At 39.4% G+C, this 22,110-nt stretch overlaps 1 protein-coding gene across 1 annotated transcript; it reads right to left on the reverse strand.

The window, feature by feature from the left end:
- Positions 1-39: 39 nt before the first annotated feature.
- On the reverse strand, positions 40-20,011 carry LOC134297713 (sulfotransferase 6B1-like). Its single transcript, XM_062976035.1, has 5 exons — positions 17,532-20,011; positions 16,009-16,132; positions 14,911-15,005; positions 2,077-2,233; positions 40-1,179 (listed from the first exon to the last, which is right to left on the reverse strand). Exons 1-5 carry the CDS (start codon positions 17,616-17,618, stop codon positions 1,049-1,051), a joined length of 594 nt encoding a protein of 197 aa, XP_062832105.1. The 5' UTR covers positions 17,619-20,011; the 3' UTR covers positions 40-1,048.
- Between the last annotated feature and the right edge of the window lie 2,099 nt (positions 20,012-22,110).

A 22,110-nucleotide genomic window follows, 5' to 3' on the forward strand; every position in this document is an offset into this window, starting at 1 on the left:
CAACCACACTTGAGATGGTGGTGGGAGCGAGAGGAGGGCCTCCCTGAAAGATCTAAGAGTCCGTGCAGATACATAGGGGGAGATGCGATTGCAGAGATAGGTGGGGCCCGAACCATTTAGGGCTTTATAGGTCATAACCTGCACCTTGAATTGGGCCTGGCAACTTATCGGCAGCCAGTGTAGCTGTTTTAATAGGGGCATTGTCCATTCCCGGGTGTTTTTCCATACACAGACATTACAATCTCTGTTGTAGTTGAAAGTTAGTAGAAAATTCTGACCATGGCTGTAATTCTGGACAGAACATGGATGCTAAAAACCAAATGTGCCCTTTAATTTTAGAGGAATCTAAGCAGATTTTATTGTTGAAGAAAAATTAAACAGACATGGTTGCAATAATATGACCTTCAAAAGGTACTTAATTAGTGACTCAAACAGGAAATATAAAATATCTTGCATCTCTAGTATAAGAATGGAGCATTAGGAAGCCAAATGGAAACAACTGACAATTAAAATAGTATTTTAACAGTGCAAAAAGAAACAAATTATCAGTAACTAATAATCAGATTAAAACATACCAGAAAAAAAAACATACCAGAAGTGACAACCAATCTAAGAAGATCTTTCAGAAATCCCTGTGAAAAGCAAGAATTTATTTTTATTCAATATTCTCACAACTGGCGAAATAAAAGGATATCTGATAGCACTGTCAAACCAGACAGCACTAAAAATGTCCATGCCTATTTGATTTTCCAAGTGTTCAGTAGTTCCTTCCAGGTATTTGGACTTCATCTTGGGTTTTTGGGGAGTTAAATTTAGGGGATAAGGGGCATACTGGAGAATGAAAATGGCAATGCAACCCCAAAGCTGCCTTCCCAACCTATCAATTTCCAGTTTTACAGAAAGAAAAGGGAAAGTGACTTGTTCACAATTTAAGATGTTAGATCTAGTTCCTGAGAAGAAATTTTTAAAAGCTAACACAAATAACAGTTCAAGAAGCAATTCTGCAGATAGAAAGGTCTTCAGTGAGAGGGAGGTGAAAACTGTCTCCTCAGGTTTTGCAGTAAGTGTCATACTTTATTCGTGCTCCTAATTTAGTTCCAGCTAAATACTCTTCAAATTTGCTATCCATTTCTTGATTCTGGGATTCCGAGAGCAAAGTTTTCCAGTCACCAACAGATCCTGTAAGCATTTAAACGACAGGTTTAAGAAGTGGTTAAATGTATAAAAATACTATAAAATGGGAGTCTCTGCCTTTACAATTTTATTGAGAGCTATAAAGGCCATAGGCAATTTCTCTATACCCCTTCCCTCCTCCTCCTTTTTAAATTTGTTTTTACACTTACATTAACAACATTCATTATAAACAGTATACAAAATAATGTGGATTTTACAAACACTTAGAGTCACCGCCTAGGCCTGAACAAGTATCATTAACTTCACCATAAATATATAAGTAAACAGATAAACAACTGTCATATCCAAAACTCCTGTCCAAGGTGATTGTATTGTTTTCCCTTGTCATTCCCTAAGGAGTATTTAATGAAAGTCGACCAATATAAATCAAATTCTGATCTTTTAATTTCCCCTCTAAGTACCCTCATTTCCATTGATAATTTGTCATTTAAAGCTATGTTCCATACCTCCCCATACCATGCTACCAGTGCAGGATTGGTTACTATCTTCCGATTCCTTACAATTATAAGTCTTGCCACTGATGAGAATAATCATGAATTCTTTCTTTTTCATTTCTAAATTCAGCTTTGTGGCATCCATTAGAAATGCTAATCTAGCATCTGGGGCAATGTTTAGTCCTATAATATTACAAATTTCCTTAAATATCTTGTTCCAAAAATTCTTCAGCTGGGGGCATTTCCATCATAAATTAAAATATGTCCTTTTATGCATGCCACATCTCCAGCAGTGGCTACTGTGCTTCTTGTCCATCTGGCGTAATTTAATTGGTGTGGTATACCATCCCCATGTGACTTTATACACATTTTCTTTTAATTTTATCAACAGATTCTTAAAAGCTCTCCACTTTAGTACCCTTTCCCACTCAGGCACTTAAAAAATTACCTTTACGGAAAAGAAGATCTCCAAATGTTCCAAGGATTTCTTGTCCACTTTGTTTCATAGTTTTGAAGCTGCTCTTTTCTACAATGCTTTGAATCTCGTCTTCAGTCAGGGAAAACCCAAGAAATGAAGCTATTCTTTTTATTTCTAAGTTTGGATTCTGTATTTGTTAAAAGCAAATAGAGAAAATTGCATATTAAGAATTTTACATTGGTAGTGCACTTACACGACCCCAATACACTTTTGTTAAATAAATGTTACACTTTGGGCAGGGAAAAAGCCAGAATTGCTTACAAGAATTTAATTGATATCAAAGAGAGGGGGAACTAAATTTACCAGACCTAAAAACCTACTAGGAAGTCACCTGCATGAGCTGGCTCAGGGATGGGATAAAATTCAAGAATATAAACTTACTTAATTTAGAAGGACATGGGATTAGGTGTGGGTGGCATGTATACCTATGGTATGAAGGAGAGAGATTAAATAAGGCTTTTAATAAACATAATTACAGGAAGCCTAATAGATGTCTGGAACAGGTACAAGTTAAGTATTGAATCAAAAACACACCTGTGGCTGAGATCAATAGAAGCTATTGCAAAACCAACCTCTAAGGATGATTTAAGAACATATGGGGGATTACTTATCAGGTTCAATGGCCAATGGGCACTGAGGGTAAAAGATGAACTGGGTATCAAAGACTGGTTTCACTATCACCAATTATATGGAAGATTTAAAACGGATGAAAAGAGGGGATTTGCCTAAAAAAAAAAATCAGAACTGGAAATTATATTAGATAAAGGGAAAAAAAGGTTTATTAGCCAAATTGTACAAATATACCCTACTTTACAACCTGGAAGATAATCATGTAAAAACCACCATGATTTCATGGGCAAAAGATCTAGGAAGAAGCATAGATTTTGACCGAAAAGAGACAAGGAATGATTTTTAAACAAGCAATGCATGGAAGTGGAAGAAGACAATAGAATAGGAAGGACAAGAGACCTCTTCCAGAAAATCAGAAACATTGGAGGTAAATTTCAGGCAAAAATGGACATGATCAAAAACAAATATGGCAAGGATATAACAGAAGCTGAAGAGATCAAGAAAAGGTGGCGAGAATATACAGAAGATCTGTATAGGAAGGATAATAATATAGAGGATAGCTTTGACGGTGTGGTGAGTAATTAGAACCAGACATCCTGAGGAGTGAGGTTGAATGGACCTTAAGAAGCATTGCTAATAACAAGGCATCAGGAGATGACGAGATCCCAGCTGAGTTGTTTAAAATCTTGAAAGATGATGCTGTCAAGGTGATGCATGCCATATGCCAGCAAATATGGAAAACACAAGAATGACCATCAGATTGGAAAAAATCAATTTATATCCCCATACCAAAAAAGGGAAACGCTAAAGAATGTTCAAACTTCCGTACAGTGGCACTTATTACCCATGCCAGTAAGGTAATGCTCAAGATCCTGCAAGGCAGACTCCAGCAATACATGGAGCGAGAGCTGCCAGATGTACAAGCTGGGTTTAGAAAAGGCAGAAGGATGAGAGACCAAATTGCCAATATCCTCTGGATAATGGAGGAAGCCAGGGAGTTTCAGAAAAACATCTGTGGATCATAATAAACTGTGACATATGCTTGGTTGTATGGGCATACCAAGTCACCTTATCTGTCTCCCGAGAAGTCTTTATAAAGACCAAGCAGCCACAGTAAGAACAGACCACAGAACAACAGACTGGTTCAAGATTGGGAAAAGAGTACGACAGGGCTGTATACTCTCACCCTATGTATTCAACTTGTACGCAGAACACATCATGCGACTTGCGGGGCTTGACAAATCCAAGGCTGGAGTTAAAATTGCTGGAAGAAACATTAACAACCTCAGGTAGGCAGATGATACCACTCTGATGGCTGAAAGTGAGGAGTGGCTGAGGAGCCTTATTACCAAAGTGAAAGAAAAAAGTGCAAAAGCTGGGTTGCAGTTAAACATCAAGAAAACCAAGATTATGGCAACTAGACTGAATGATAACTGGCAAATAGAGGGAGAAAATGTGGGGGCAGTGACAGACTTTATATTTCTAGGTGCAAAGATCACTGCAGATATAGACTGCAGCCAGGAAATCAGAAGATGTCTACTTCTTGGGAGGAGAGCAATAGCCAACCTTGGGAAAAGTAGAGACATTACACTGGCAATGAAGGTCCACATAGTTGAAGCAATGGTATTCCCCATAGTAACCTGTGGATGCGAGAGCTGGACCATAAGGAAAGCTGAGTGAAGGAAGATAGATGCTTTTGAACTTTGGTGCTGGAGGAAAATCCTGAGAGTGCCTTGGACCGCAAGAAGATCCAACCAGTCCATCCTCCAGGAAATAATGCCCGGCTGCTCACTGGAAGGAAGGATATTAGAGGCAAAGATGAATATTTTGGCCACATCATGAGAGGACAGGAAAGCTTGGAAAAGATCGTGATGCTGGGGAAAATGGAAGGGAAAAGGAAGAGAGGCCAACCAAGGGCAAGATGGATGGACGGTATCCTTGAAGTGACTGGCTTGACCTTGAAGGAACTGGGGGCGGCAACAGCCGTCAGGGAGCTCTGGCATGGACTGGTCCATGAGATCACAAAGAGTCAGAAATGACTGAGTGAATGAAGAAGAAGATAGATTTTGACATTTGGGAAAACCTGTGGAACAAAGGCTTCAAATTTACAATGGTGGCTTCAATTAGAGACAACTTATATAAAATGTTCTACAAATGTTATACAACCCTAGCTCTCGTAGTCAAAATAGATAACTCACAATCAGTTGTAAACTAAAGAAAGGGACTTTTTTCACATATGGTGGTCTTGTGAATTGGTGCAGGTTTATTGGAAAAGAATCATAAAGGAAACAAAAAAAAAAGATCCATAACAAAATAAAACAAACCAGAGATGCACCTATTATGGATATTCAGAGAAAGATTAGAGCGGCCGGAAAGAGAAATTTGCCTGTACAGCTTTGCAACTGCACGCATTATGATTGCCAAAGATTGGAAGGGTGAGAAAATATTAAGCATTAAAAATTGGAAGGATACATTGTGGGATTACACACAGTTGGCCAAGATTTCTAGCAATTTGAAATATGAAACTTTTGAAACAAACTGGAAGCTGGCCTTAGCATACTTGAAGGGAGGTCTTAAGAAATAAAAACAGACTTCCGGGAGACTTCCAGTTGGCAGGTGATGGCGACAGGCAGGACCGAGAGAGGGCTCTCATTGGTCAACCGTTTGCTGATCTGGTAGAGCAAAGGCTCCCTCTCACCCCACGGTAAGAGTTGGGGGAGACGCTACAGCCACAGCAGCCTAAGAGACCCCAACGTCTCCCACCCCTCAAGGGTGAGGGACAGAGGGGCGGAGCGGAGCTGGGCTGGCGGGTCAGTAACGGGAAGCGGGCGGATGTCTGCACGAGCTGTTAGCCGAAGCCTTGCCAACAAAACAAAGACGGAAAAGAGGGAACAATCCAACAGCCCCTCAGAAGGAAAGGAAAGGAAAGAATCCAGTTCGGAAAAGTGTGAGTGAGTGGAATCCTCAACTTTAAAGCTAATAGAGGAATAAGTAATATTATTATTAAATACAGTCACGCTGTGGGTGCTGCAGGAGAAGTCTGTCGGTGGAAATATGTGGATTTTATAAGTGGCGAGGGTCGGAGGAATTGGTTTTGAAAAGAAGGAAATATAAGAAAGAACGAGCAGATAGTCACTGACCTTGGCGCCATAATGTTTTGACTACGCTGAACTTCTTCCTAAACAGTGAAAGAAACTCCCACACGGGGGTGGAGTTGAGCTGAGGAAGCGGAAGTGTCTCAACCATAGGAGGGAAAAGTTAAGAAGTTACACATAGGCTTATGTCTTTGGATGTGAAGAGGAGGGAAGCGATTTAGAGACGGACCGGGAGGAGCGGATACAGGAAGTGTAATAGATCTATGAGCTAGGTGAATTGAGGGGCATAATAAACAGACTTCCTGCCCCTCACTAGTCCCGTGAAAGCAAGAAAGTAAAAGCAAGTATAAGCAAAAGTAACGAGTGAAAGGAAAGAAGAACGGAGGGCTCTGAGTGACTCAGCAGCCTTCAATACGGAAAAAAGAGTCTGCCTTGGTAGGAGGAGGAAGGAGAAAAGACTCAAATACAATCATTGGTGAGACGCTGTATGAAGCTGTATGAAGCCTTAAGACCTTCCTGAAGCATAAGAGCATTTATTATAACAATTAACCTCCAAACCCTATTAAGATTTTTAGACCTTTAGAAGCGCCAAACCAAACAACCTTCTGAAGTAACTAAGTAAACAAGGGATTGTGCTACCCGTATGGCCAGAAGATAAGTGGGCTAGAGGGCCGGAGGGTGTGCGGTGAGGTCGAGATTCTTCCCCCCCCCCTTTTTTTCTTTTTTCTCTTTTTTTTTCTTTTTCTTTTCTTTCATCATTCTGAGAAATCTAAGGACCCAGAGGAGCCTAGAAGATCCACGCAAAGAGACGGGTACGACAACTAAGATAGAAGAACAGCAACCTTCGAGATGACCGCCACTAAAGGAAAGACAGACAAAGATACAAGGGAAACGAGAGACCTTAAATTTGGTGTTAGAAGATCCTCTCTTCCGGAAGATAACTATATGAAAGATATTCTACAGGAGATCCAGAAAATCTCGGAGAAACAGGACTTACTACAAAAAGAAATGAAATCAATAGCAGCTAAACAAGACTCCCAACACAAAATACTACAAGAAGAAATGTTAGATTTAAAGAAAGAATTGAAAGAAGAGTTAGGCGTGATCAAAAAAGAAACAACCAAAAATACAAATAATATTAATGAATTAAAACTAGAAAATAGGAAGCTGGAGAAAACAAACTCCAGATTACAAAAAAAAATCGACAATTTGGAAGAGAAAAATAAAAAATTGGAAAAAAACACAAGAGAAAATGGAACAACAAACAATGGAGTTTCAGCTGAGATATAGAAACGTACAGGAGGAAGCAGAGGAAAATATAGGTTGGGTGATCACGCAATTAACTGCTAAGATACTTCAGTGTACAGAGCAAGAGGCATGTGGACAGATTGACAGGGTGTACCGAATACAAAATAACTATACCAGGAAGAATAAAGCAATTAAAGATGTAATTGTCCATTTTTTGAAAAAAAGTACCCGGGACGAGGTCTTGAAGAAAAATGCAATAAACCCAGTCACCTACAAAGAGAGGAAAGTGTTTATCTTGAAAGAATTTCCCAAAGTGACACTTAATAGGCGGAGAAAATACTTTTTTCTAACAGCTGAACTGAAGAGACTCCAAATAAGGTACACGTGGGATAAATACGAAGGATTGATGGCGACATATAAAGGTGAAAGAATTTGGGTTACATCTGAGCAGGAAGCTAAAGATTTGTATAAGGTAATCAAAAGAGACATAAACAAAGAAACTTCACCTTTAAAATCGGAAGGAGGGAAATTCCCCAAATATTCAAAGAAAAGAAGATTCTTTTCACCAGGAGAGGAAGATCTAACAATCGCTCAATTAGATATGGCAGGAGACTCAGAAGCGAATGAGGATCCAGAGGAAGGAACATCGGAAGAGGATGACAGAATCGATGATGAGGAAGGAGCACTCAAGGATGAGTAAAGTCAGTCTGTCATTAAAGTGTTTTTCTCAGAATGTTAATGGACTAAATTCCCCCAGGAAAAGGAAAATTATATTTAATAAAATAAGTAAAGAAAGATATAACATAATAGCCCTGCAGGAGACGCACATCTCTCAAAAATATAATTATTTGCTAAAGAATGATAGAATTGGAAAGGAATTTATTTCAGGAGATAAAGAAAAGAAAAGGGGAGTAGTATTGTATTTCGATCAAGAGTTCAAGACGACAGAAATATTTAAAGATAACGAGGGTAGGATGATCGCAGTATTAATAGACACTATACTAGGTAAAATTCTCCTTTGTAATGTATATCTGCCTAATGGACCAAAGATGAAATTTGTGAAAACATTAAGAGAAAATATAGAGAAGGTTGAGTGCGATCAAATAATAATATTTGGGGACTTCAACGGTGTTTTGAACAAACACCTGGATAAAACAGAAAAAATTAGAAGAAACAAAATGACAGGGGTTCTTCCAAAAAACCTCTTCTTGCTGAAAGAAGAATATGATCTGGTAGACGTGTGGAGAGAACGCAATCCAGATAAACTAGATTACACACACTACTCTAGTAGACATCAGACATGGGCAAGGATAGATATGGTTTGGGTTTCAAAATCGATCTTACCTAAGATTCACAATGTACAAATTCACCCCAGAGAAACATCAGATCATTGCCCGATAAGTTTACTAATTAACAAAAAACTGACACCTAAACATTGGAGATTAAAAGAAAGCCTACTTAAACGAGAAGAAGATATAAAACAGATTAATGAGATGACAACTGAATATTTTAAACTAAATGATAATGAGGAGACCAGCCCGCAAAATATCTGGGATGCCTATAAGGCAGTAGCAAGGGGTTTTCTGATTCAATTAGATGCATGGAAAAAGAAAAAGAAAAGAGCTGTGGAGGACAAAATTAAAAAAGAGATAATTTTAAAGGAAAAAGAGTTTAAAGATAATCCTAAAAACAAAAAGATAGAAAGAAGTCTAGAACTTTTAAAGAAACAAATGAAGAGTTTAGAATTAGAGAAACTGGCTAGTCAGTTAAGATGGATTAGACAAAACGCCTTTGAGAATGCAAATAAGCCAGGCAAATGGCTAGCTAGGCTAATAAGGAAGAAGAAACAAAATCAACAAATTATGAAGATTAAAGTACAAAATAGGATACACACTATAGAGAAAGAGATTAAGGAGGAATTTAAAAATTTCTATGAGAAATTGTATAAGGAAGAAAGTATTAACCCTGAAGAGATAATGAAGTATTTAGGAAAACAGAAATTAGACAAAATCTCAGAGGAGCAAAGACTTAAACTTAATAAAGAAATATCAGAAGAAGAAATACTCAAGGTAATTAGGAAACTAGAAAGTAACAAAACACCGGGGGGCCAGATGGCTTTATAGGAGGATTTTATAAACTTGAACATAGGGAGGTAATCAGATTTCTCAGTAAAATTATGAATGGGGCATTATTAGATGGAATTGTACCAAATACATGGAAGGAAGCAAGGATCACAATGATCCCAAAAGAAGGAGCAGATAGGACTGATGTGCGGAATTACAGACCCATATCATTATTAAATTCGGATTATAAAATTTTTACAAAAATATTAGCGAATAGATTAAAAGAATTTTTAGCGGATTGGATAAGTGAAGAACAAACAGGATTCTTACCATCGAGGAGCATTAAAGACAATGTGCGTACTATAATTAACTCAATTGAATATTATGATCAAAATATACAAAAAGAAGTAGGGCTCCTGGCTTTAGACGCTGAAAAAGCTTTCGATAATTTAAATTGGCAGTTCTTCAAACTACTGTTTCAAGAATTAGATTTGGGTCTGCAATTCCAGAATGGCATCAATAGTATTTACAGTGAGCAACGGGCAAGGATAATAATAAATGGGGATTTATCAGAGGAATTTAAGATCGAAAAGGGTACGAGGCAAGGATGCCCTTTATCACCGCTTATATTTATTTTTGCGTTAGAAGTACTCCTCAGAGCGATTAATGTAGATGAAAAGTTACAAGGGATTAGAATAGACAAACAAAACTATAAATATAGAGCCTTCGCGGACGACGTTATATGCATTATAGAAAACCCAAGACAGAATATTTTATGGTGGCTGGATAAAATTGGGGAATTCGGAAAAGTAGCAGGCTTTAAGATAAACACAAAAAAAAACAATGATTCTCACAAAAAATATGTCTAAAGAAAAGCAATTAGAACTGAAAGATATCTCAGGATTGGAAACTCCCTCCAAAATTAAATACTTGGGCATTTGGATATATACGGCAAAATGGGCAGAAATTAACCAGGATCTAAAGAAATGGACCAGTTTAAATCTCTCTCTGATGGGAAGAATAGCGTCGATTAATAATAATAATAATAAAACTTTATTTATACCCCGCCACCATCTCCCCAATGGGGACTCGGGGCGGCTAACATGGGGCCATGCCCAGAGCAATACAACATAATAAAATATAAAAACAACATATCATAACACCATTTAAAATACAATAAATAATAATAAACAGAACATCAAGAAATCAAAAAAGAAAAAAAAAACAATAAATCAAGGGCAGGCCGCTTGAGCACAAAGATAAAACCCGGAGTGAGAGGGACAGAGAAGTGCTCCACTATGGGCAGGGACATTTGGAAGGGGTAATCTAGAAGATAGATGTTCGGAGGGGAGTAATACGGAGATATATGGCAGAAATTACTCACCGAAAGCACAACGGAAGAGCCATGTTTTCAATTCTCTCCTAAAAGCTAACAGAGTGGGAGCTTGCCTGATTTCAGTAGGTAGTGAGTTCCACAGTCGGGGGGCCACAGCAGAGAAGGCCCTCTCCCTTGTACTTACAAGGCGAGCCTGGGATATAGGCAATGGTGATAACAGGGCCTCCCTGGATGATCGCAAGGAACGGGCAGGTTTATGGAAGGAGATATGGTCACGGAGGTAGGTGGGTCCCAAACCGTTCAGGGCTTTATAGATGATGGTCTGCACCTTGAATTGGGACCGGAAGATGAACGGCAGCCAGTGGAGCTCCTTAAACAAGGGAGTGGATCTCTCCCTGTAATTTGCCCCCGTTATTAATCTGGCTGCCGAGCATTGGACCAGTTGTAATTTCCGGGCCGTCTTCAAGGGAAGCCCCACGTAGAGTGCATTACAGTAGTCCAGTCTGGAGGTAACTAGGGCATGGACCACCGTGGTCAAATCAGACTTCACGAGGTATGGTCGCAGTTGGCGCACAAGTTTGAGTTGTGCAAAAGCCCTCCCGGCCACCGCCGACACCTGAGCCTCAAGCGTCAACGCTGAATCCAGGAGGACCCCCAAACTGCGGACCTGTGATTTCAGGGGGAGTGCAACCCCGTCCAGCACAGGTTGCCACCCAATACCCCGATCCGACGTACGATTGACCAGGAGGGCCTCTGTCTTGTCAGGATTGATCCTCAGCTTGTTCCTCCTCATCCAGTCCGCCACAGCGGCCAGGCACTGGTTCAGCACCCGAGGGGCTTCCTTGGAGTCAGGTGGAAAGGAATAGTGGATTTGCGTGTCATCTGCGTAGAGATGGCAACGCCCTCCAAAACTCCGGATGACCTCTCCCAGCGGTTTCATGTAGATGTTAAATAGCATGGGGGATAAAATAGACCCCTGCGGAACCCCACAGGTCAATGGCCAGGGGTCAGAGCAGGTGTCCCCCAGCTTCACCATCTGGGAACGACCCTCCAGGAAGGACTGGAGCCACAGCAGAACCGTGCCCCCGAGCCCCATCCCGGAGAGCCTCCCCAGAAGGATACCATGGTCGATGGTATCGAAAGCCGCTGAGATATCCAGGAGAACCAGCAGGGTCACACTCCCCCTGTCCAGCTCCCTGCGGAGGTCATCCACCAAGGCGACCAAAGCCGTCTCGGTACTGTGCCCAGGCCTGAAGCCAGACTGCGAGCGGTCCAGAAAATCAGTGTCATCGAGGAACTCCTGGAGCTGCGTGGCAACCACCCGCTCCAGAACCTTGCCCAAAAATGGAAGGTTGGAGATTGGTCTGTAATTGTCACAAACCAATGGGTCTAGCGAGGTCTTTTTTAGTAACGGTTTTACCACCGCTTGCTTAAAACAGGATGGAAATGACCCCTGACCCAAGGAGGCATTTATTGTGGCCACAAACCACTCCAACAGCCCATCTTTGGCCAGTTTAACCAACCAAGAGGGACAAGGATCCAGAGCACAAGTGGTCGCCCTCACAGACCCAAGACTCCCCTCCACGTCATCAGGAAGAACAAGCCGGAAAGAATCCCATAAGATGGAACCGACAGGTGCCTCGGTTACCTCCGCTGAAACCACAGTCAAGCTGGAGTCCAACTCATGACGTATCTGAGCAACTTTGCCTGCGAAATGGTGTGCGAAATCGCTACACCGAGTCGCCAAGTCATCGGGAAGCTCCTGGGCCTCAGGAGGCCGCAGGAGCTCTCCAACAACTCGGAACAACTCCGATGGCCTATTGGCTGCAGACGCTATGCGGGCAGTCGTGAAAGCTTTCCTGGCTGCTCGCAGAGCCACGGAGTAAGCCTTAATAGCGGCTTTAGCCCGTGCTTGGTCGGACACATCCTGAGATTTTCTCCAGATGCACTCTAGTCCCCTCCTCGTACGCTTCATCACGGCCAGCTCCTCAGTGAACCAAGGGGTTGACGTGACTCTACGCAGCGAGAGGGGGTGTTCGGGAGCGATCGTGTCAAGTGCCCTAGTCAGCTCACTATTATAGCGATCAGCCAGGACATCGACAGGATCGCCAGTCTCCAGAACAGGAAGATCCCCAAGAGACCTCAGGAGTCCATCTGGATCCATCAGCCTCCTGGGGCGGACCATTAAGATGAATGTTCTGCCTAAATTAATGTATCTTTTTCAGAATATTCCAATTATTAAGAAAAATAAAATATTTAAAGATTGGCAGAATGTTTTAATGAAATTTATATGGAAGAACAAAAGACCCAGAATTAAATATACTACAATGATCTCCCCGAAAAATAAAGGAGGGTTTGGAGTCCCTGATCTGAGATTATACCATGAAGCTAGCGCACTTTATTGGGTCAAGGATTGGATTAAATTGGAGAAGACAAAGTTACTTACCTTGGAAGGGCATGAACTAAGAAGGGGGTGGCATGGATACCTATGGTACGAAAAATCCAAAATTGAAAAGCAGTTTGGAAACCATTATATAAGAGCGGCTCTCTTTAGAACCTGGGGAAAGTATAAAATATATTTTCATTTTAAAACCCCGACATGGTTATCGCCTTTAGAAGCCAACCACAGGAGGCTACTAGGTTGGCGTAAGTGGCCCACATATACAGAGATTTTGGTAGTAGGGACCGGGAAACTGGAACTTCCCAAATTAAAAGAGATGGACGAAGTACAAAAGTTAAACAAGAATATATCGTGGTATCAATACATGCAATTAAAGGAAGCATATAAAAAGGATAAAATAGTTGGATTTGATACGGAACAAGGTTTTTGGGATAAACTTCTCCAAGTGGAGAAGAAAAATATTTCCATATTGTATAATAAACTACTGAACTGGGTAATTGAAAGAGAAGAAGTTACCAATTCGATGATTCAATGGGCCAAAAACATAGGAAGATCAATTTTAATACAGGAATGGGAGGAAATATGGCAGGTCAAAATGAAATATACCTACTCCACGGACTTAAAAGAAAACTGGTTGAAAACCATTCATAGATGGTACCTCACGCCAAAAAAATTAGGAAAATGTATAAAAATGTTAATACAAAGTGTTGGAGATGTAAAGTTCAAACAGGTTCATATATCCATATGTGGTGGAGTTGCAAGAAAATTAAAAAATTTTGGGAAGTGATCCTAGGGGAATGTAATAAAATTTTAAAAACACAATTGGAACTTAAACCCGAGCTTCTCCTGCTAGGGCTTTATGACCAAAATGATAAAGTAGATGCTAACACAGACAAACTTTTCACTTTTTTCATCACGGCAGCCAGATTAGTAATTGCCAAACATTGGAAATCAGAGAAACCATTGAAGAAAGAATGGTGGATCGATAAAGTGATTGAAATTAAAGATATGGACAAGCTAACTTTTATGTTGAGGAAAAATGACGGTAGAAGGATGAAAGAGATGGACTGGTCATACTTAGAGGATTATTTAAAGAAACAATGAAGAACTTGAAGAAGGGAGATCGGAAGTCACCACAACCCCCTTTCCCCCTTTTCTCCCCCTTTCCCACCTTTTTTCCCTCCTTTAACTTGCTTTGTGCTATTTAGCCTTCCCCCCCCCATCCTTTCCCAAATTCCCCATTTCACCTCTCCCTTCCCCTGCACCTAGCTTACCTTTCCTAGTTCCCTAAGTTTCCCTCTCCTTACCTGTCTTTTCCCCCCGAACTTTCCCCCCTCCCAAATATGTACTATACAGTTAAACTCTAATAAAAATTTAAAATGTAAAAAAAAATAATAATAAAAAAATAAAAACAAGAGGAATTTATTGAGCTAAAAGTACAGAGGATTAAATAAAATGTGCATTCACTCCACGAGGATCAGTGACAGAAGCCAAGGTGATAGGTAGCACTGGGGGCGTGTTGAGGGGTAACTGTACTGAGGGTGGCAGGTTGTCTATGTGTATATATTTGTAATGTATATTGTGAGTGTATTACAATTTTAAAATAAAATTTAATTAAAAATAAATAAAGTTTACACTGAAGATGAAGAAAGAGAAATTTACCTGTCTTCAGACCAAAGTTCTCATAGATATGAACTGTTATGGGCACAGAGTACCTCATATATCTCTTTATGTCTACTAAACTAAGATGCCATATTATGAAGCTATTTTTGCAACCATGTGGCAGGAAGTGACATTGTATCACTTCTGGTTCTATAAACCAATTAAAATAGAATTGTTTTCCATAATTTGGAGTTTGGGAGGCTTTATCGGTGAGGTTTTGTGTGGATTTTTTTCACTTTTGAAGCCCTTTTTTCAAAGTGAGACTGGGAGCTTCAGGGTTTCTAAGAGAACATCAATAGGCCCAAATGAAACATTCTTATAATTTCCCAGTCTTGACCATGTCATGTATGTGTGTGTGTGTGTGTGTGTCATATAGACATTCACACATTCATATAGACATTCATATTCTGGAGCCATTGCTAACCTTACCTCCTTTAGCTCCTCATAACTTATGGATGTGACATTTTCATCATCAATGTACTTGCTCCATTCTTTAACAAAGTCAAAGTAGGACCCCCAGCTCACTGAAGAAAAAGAAAAAAAACCTAGCAAGTTGTATGGTACTATCACTGTAAATCAGGGGTCTTCAAACTTTTTAAACAGAGGGCCAGTTTGCATTCACTCAGACTGTTGGGGGCCCAGACTATAGTTGGAAAAAACATAAACAAATTGCTATGCACACTGTACATATTTTATTTGTAGTGCAAAAATATGAAATAATACAATATTTAAAATGAAGAACAATTTTTACCAATATAAACTTACAAGTATTTCAATGGGAAGTGTTGGCCTGCTTTTAGCTGATGACATAGTCAAGTTAATTGGGATTGTTGTTGTGGGCCTTCAAGTCATTTCGGATTTAGGACAACCTAAGTCTAAAGTTTAGGGTGGGGGCCAGGTAAAGAGGGACTTTTACAGTGATAAGAACCCAATTGAACAGGAAATAAGACTTTCAAACCAGGAACAGGTTTCTTCAAATATTGAAAAATAGTGTATTATAAAAAGTTATGAAAATTCGCCAAAAATCATAGGAGACAGGAAACGTTCTGCAATTTGTTGAGCAAAGAGTGTTGAATGTGATCTCCCACTGTACCAAATTTGATGAAGATAGCTCAAGAAATGAGGGTGGGAGAGCCCTGTAAAAGTCCCCCCCCCCGGTTTCCTTTTTTTTTTGGCGATTGCGCATGCGCATCCACCATTTTAGAAACATTAAGAATCATTATGAATTTTCGGAAATATCTGAAAATTTTGGGTGAAAAATTTGGAAATAATTTCTATATCGAAGCACCGGCACCCCCTACTTTAGAAACGAGAATTGAAACATTTTTTCCATCGATCGGACGAGTCTAAGAGCATCATCAAAGACACCCCGGGTAAAATGTATTCATGTCTAGATGTCACCATAACCTTAACAACAATAAAAAGTCACTAGCATTTGTGAAGTGAAGTAGCTAGCTTAAGTGTCTGTGAAAAGGTGGAGCTGACTGATTAACACTTATATATATATAAAAAGAAATATATAAGTACCTTTCCCACTCATAAAATCTGTGAAAAATTCATTCCATGTTTTTGTAGGGAAGACTGACACCTTGTTGTTAAAATGAAAGAAGGACACCAGTGTGTCCTTTGGATTTCGAATCAGGACCAGTATCTAAAAGAAATAATGCAAATAAATTATACAGTAATACTGTACATTCAGAATTCAACTCAACAGAGAGACAAATAGCTAGATACGGAAGGGAGAGATATAAGCATGCAGTACATATCAGGTGATCATATACATTAAAAGTAAGCAACAGTTTGAGCATCTGCTATCTGGAATTCTGAAATTAAAATATTACAGAATCCAAATAGTCCACATGTGTGGCTAGATCATGATAACTTTGCTTCCTGGTGGTTCAGTATACACATATTTTACTTCATGCACAACCCAAAATTATTACAAATATTCTGCTTAAAATTTCCTGCAGGCTAAGTGTTTAAAGTGTATATGGATTTTATGTTTATACTTGGGTTACATCTTCAAATGAACTCTTTATGTGTGTACAGACAGTGCCTGACATACAAACAGGATAGGTTCTGTAGGTTTGTTCTTAAGCCGAATTTGTACATAAGTCAGAACAGGTACACTTTTAAGTCTAATTCCAGCCAAATATGTGTGAGAGAGTATGTATGTGTATGTGTACAGTATGTGTGTGTGTAGCACAGGGAAGGATTAACAACCTTGTGGCATTTGATTGCTGTCTGCTCCCCAGTTCAGAAGATTTCACCTCACTTTCTGTCCCTATGATAACTGGATTTTGAAAAAATTAGCTCGTTGTGGAAACAAGGATTGGTGATAATCCTTTAGTGGAGTTACCTCATGATAACTCTTTCAGGAGTGAATTTCCTTTCCAAGGGATAGATTTCTCTCACTTCTTGTTGACTCACCCCCTGTCCTTAACTATGAATCAAACCTGTATTTGCAAAAACGAGTATTCCAAAATCAAATAAAAAATCCAAAACCTAAAACACTTCTGTTGCCAAGTATTTCAGATAAGGGATACTCAACCTGTAATATATATATTAATATGAAAATACATTAATATATACAAAAGACATACAAAATAAATACATAATGCAGTTCATTAATCAGCAGAACCTGAGTAAATAATGCATGGAACATTTAATGGTATTGGGAACAAGTAGCAGTATACTCTCATTAATTGCATACCCTTTTCAAGTCATATTTAGAGCCAGTGATATGATGATGATCTACCCTAAGGAAGGGTGGGAGAGATATCTTGAAAATACAACTAAGAACAGTTCCTTCACACCTCATTTTGACAACCCTAGCAAACCATCCTGAGTGGTGCAACCCATACCTATCAAATGTGAAAGCAACATTTGCTTTGACATTCAGATGCCATACTGAAAAATCAACTCATATGATGAATCCCAAGGGTTATGCTGGTATGTACCTATCTGAGGCACAGTTATACAGACCAGCATTCTAAATTAAAGTAAGATGTGTCCATAACATAAGAAATACATAAAACAAATGCACTCACCTTGGCTTTATTTTTAAAAGCAGATTTAGGCAGCATATTGGGAGCAAGGTGAGTGATTATAACCCTTCTTGAAGGTAGATTTTCCATTCTCTTTAAAAAGATAAGAAATAGGGACTAACATCAAAAGTAAGGTTGTCACATGTCTATCTTTTAAGTGCCATTATATTAAAAACCAAATGAAACTGAAGAATCTTTTTCGGCAGATGATCTGCAGAAACGTGAAACTTCTTTATACATTAACTAGCTGTGCCCGGCCACGCGTTGCTGTGGCGAAGTCTGGTGTTATGGGAAATAAAGTATTGAGGAATTGGTGGTAGTTAAGGTCAAGGGTAAAGGTTTTCCCCAGACATTAAGTCCAGTCGTGTCTTACTCTGGAGGTTGGTGCTCATCTCCATTTCTAAGCCGAAGAGCCGGCGTTGTCCGTAGACTCCTCCAAGGTCATGTGGGATGACTACATGGAGCGGCGTTACCTTCCCGCCGGAGCAGTACCTATTGATGAACTCACATTTGCATGTTTATGAACTACTGGGTTGGCAGAAGCTGGGGCTAACAGTGGGGGCTCTCTCTGCTCCCCCAATTCAAACCTGTGGCCTTTTGGTCCAGAAGTTCAGCAGCTCAGCGCTTTAACACGCTGTGCCATCAGGGGATATTATTTCCTAAAGGTTGTGAATATACAATATTTCTGATTGGGTTTTTTTTGTTTGTTGGAGGCAAGTATGAATGCTGCAATTAGGAAAAATGATTAGGATGTAATGGCCTTGCAGCTTTAAAGCCTGGCTGTTTCCTCCCTGAGTGAATTTTTTGTTGGGAGGTGTTAGCTGGCCCTGATTGTTTCCTGTCTGGAATTCCCTTGTTTTCAGAGTGGTGTTGTTTGCGATATTTTATGTGCTTCTACTGTCTGTGGCCCTGAGAAAACAGAGGATTTGCCAGACTTTGATGATGGGAATACTTTGTTGGGAGGTGTTAGCTGGCCCTGATTGTTTCCTGTGTGGAATTCCCCTGTTTATTTACTGTCCTGGTTTTAGAGATTATATTGTTCTGCATTATTCTATCCCAGTAATTATTTCATATTAAAGAAGAATCTCACTTATCCAACATTCGCTTATACAATGTTCTGGATTATCCAACGCAGTCTGCCTTTTCATAATCAATGTTTTTGTAGTCAGTGTTTTAAATTCCTTGTGATATTTTAGTGGTAAATTTGTAAATACAGTACAGTAGAGTCTCACTTATCCAACATAAACGGGCCGGCAGAATGTTGGATAAGCGAATATATTGGATAATAAGGAGGGATTAAGGATAAGCCTATTAAACATCAAACAAAGTTATGATTTCACAAATTAAGGACCAAAACATCATGTTAGACAACAAATTTGGAAGAAAAAGTAGTTCAATACGCAGTAATTCTATGTAGAAATTACTGGATTTATGAATTTAGCACCAAAATATCACGATATATTGAAAGCATTGACTACAAAAATGCATTGGATAATCCAGAACGTTGGATAAGCAAGTGTTGGATAAGTGAGACTCTACTGTAAATACTACATAGCATTACTGCACATGGAACTACTTTTTCTGTTAAATTTGTTGTATAATATGATGTTTTGGTGCTTAATTTGTATAACGATTACCTAATTTGATGTTTAATTGGCTTTTCCTGAATCCCTTCTTATTATCCAACATATTCACTTATCCTGCCGGCCTGTTTACGTTGGATAAGTGAGACTCTACTGTATATTTCTAATCTTATATTATCTGCTCAGAACTGGATTATCTGAGGCCCCTTCTTCACAGCTGTATAAAATGCACACTGAAGTGGATTATATGTCAGTGTGGACTCAAGATAATCCAGTGCAAAGCAGATAATATAAGATTATAAATGGGTTATATAGCTGTGTGGAAGGGCCTTGAGTCTACACTGCCATATAATCCAGTGCAAATTAGATAATCTGTGGAAGAAGACTCAGTGAGGCCTATATCTGCCTGTCCCCTAACTGAAACCTGGCTGTCCCTTGGCTGGTTGCTAGGCAACCAAGTGGGCAGAGATTAGCCCTCTAAACTGGCAGCAATTGGATAAAAAAATTATTGCTCTCCCTCTAATTAGGACTTTCTTTTTCTTTTCTTTTTGTTGTATCAACCTTGAGGCGTGGATGATGGGTTGTGTTGTCAAATTTTGAGGTTGGGGGGCCTGTACTTTTGTTGTTTTGTGAATTGCTAGGCAACCAAGTGGGCAGAGATTAGCCCTCTAAACTGGCAGCAATTGGATAAAAAAATTATTGCTCTCCCTCTAATTAGGACTTTCTTTTTCTTTTCTTTTTGTTGTATCAACCTTGAGGCGTGGATGATGGGTTGTGTTGTCAAATTTTGAGGTTGGGGGGCCTGTACTTTTGTTGTTTTGTGAATTGCCGTGATGTCATCACTCTTTTATATATATAGATTGAATTACTAACTTGTTCAGTTGCTAAAGGACACCATACACACACACACACACACACACCATCTCTGTGCAGAAAATTAGACAACCACCCTATGCTGAGTGCAATTATCTATCGGACTATGGATAGAATAATACATTTTAACTCTTTTGTTTTTTAAAGGGCTGTGTAGTAAGATGACCAAACAAGTGGATGACCTGCTTCTTTGGTTGTCAACCAACTGAGAAACAGTGTCCTGGTATTCTCTTTTGAGAAACAATAACAACTTGATACATTCAGATGTAACAAGGGAAGATTTTCCTCAGATTTCCTTCTTAAGTGGCATTGTCATAGGTGATATGATGTCTGCCCATGACAATGCCACTTAGGAAAGACTCAACAAAGTGTTTGACCAAGAAACAGATCAACAGAAAGATTGTCCAACTGCTAGGAATCATTTGATGTGCAGTAGGCCCTCCACTTTTCTGTCACTTAGGAGCACAGAAACAAAGTGATTAAAAAACCACTGTTCTTTTTACCGGAGAGAATGCCTCTCTCGGAATTTCTAGCTCCTTCTACAGTGAAATTTCATCAAATGTTGGCTATAAAATCAGCTAGAGATTCCTAGAGAAATAGTCTCTAATAATCTCTAGAATCTGCTGCATGAAAACTGACTATAGAATCACCCTGGAGAATTTAGAGGTTCCTAGAGACAATAATCAAATCCACAAATAATCAAATCTGCTAAACTTACATATGTGGAGGTTTGACTGTACTCCCCACCTTGATGAAATTACAGATCTTCAAATCTTCTCCAAGAGAATTTAGAAATCTCTCTGTTCATTGAGTTATTCATTGTTTACAAATTAAGTCATTTGTTAAAATGAATGACATCAGCGCTATGGCGAAACAGCTGTATTACAACAATTATCATGCCAGCTATACCTTACTTCTGAGATTTGGATCATTATGCCTCTCTGGCAGTAACAGTAATTGAGACACATGGATGGATGGATTTATTTCCCTCATTTTCTGGTTATGGGTTTTTCTTTAACATTTAATTAATGGCTGTTGAAACAGAATGTTGGACACAGCAGGTCATTTTGGTTTGATCTGATATGCCTTTTGCTGTGTTTTAACCATGTCTACAGCTGTGAATGAATAGCAAAACCAAAGAAACGAAAAGAGCTAAACTACATGCCTTCTACAATTTCATAATTATCTTTGTCCTACAATGCTGTCTAAGCATATTGCCTATAAACAGTCAGAGCTGATGGCACAGTATGGCTGCATGTGACTTTAACTTGAAACTTCATAAAGCAGTTTCTTTTCCCAAGTTCTCTGCCCCTTCAAAATCCCAGAGCCTCCATTGACCTAGGCAGCATGTTTAGAACATGATACCATTTAAAGTCTATTCTATATACATCTGAACATTTTCTAGATAGAAATTAACTAATCTGACCTATTTGGAGGTGTGTGTGTGAGCACGCTCATGTGTACTGTTACTGCATAAGTAAAGTAGCACTTAATGTTGCTGTTTTCCTATAAAGATTTTCAATCCCTTTATGTTAAAATGTTTCTATTGAATTCAGGTTGGTTCACTCTGTCTCCATCTCTTTAGATGTATTTATCCTAAGGGCCTCCGATGGCGCAGTGTATTAAAGCACTGAGCTGCTGAACTTGCAGACCAAAAGGTTGCAGGTTCAAATCCAGAGAGTGGAATGAATGCCGACTGTTAGCCCCAGCTTCTCCCAACCTAGCAGTTTGAAAACATGCAAATGTGAGTAGATCAATAGGTACCGCTCTGGCAGGAAGGTAACAGCACCCCATGCAGTCATGCCGGCCACATGACCTTGGAGGTGTGTATGGACAACACCGGCTCTTTGGCTTAGAAATGGAGATGAGCACCAACCCCCAGAGTCGGACACAACTGGACTTAACGTCAGGGGAAACCTTTACCTTTACTCATATATCTATCTGTCTATCTATCCATCCATGTACTAAACTATGATCACACTGTTTGGATCTTTGTCTCTCCAGATGAATTAATAACACAAATCTGTGGGCCATTTTGACCTTGAATTTGCCTGGATCACCAAATTCTAAGTGTGAAGTAATTTCCAGTTCCTTCTCAAATTTGGTTCTCCTTTTCTTTTCCTCCT

This window comes from Anolis carolinensis, chromosome 1 (genome assembly GCF_035594765.1).
Source record: "Anolis carolinensis isolate JA03-04 chromosome 1, rAnoCar3.1.pri, whole genome shotgun sequence".
In the NCBI taxonomy this organism is placed as follows: domain Eukaryota; kingdom Metazoa; phylum Chordata; class Lepidosauria; order Squamata; family Dactyloidae; genus Anolis; species Anolis carolinensis.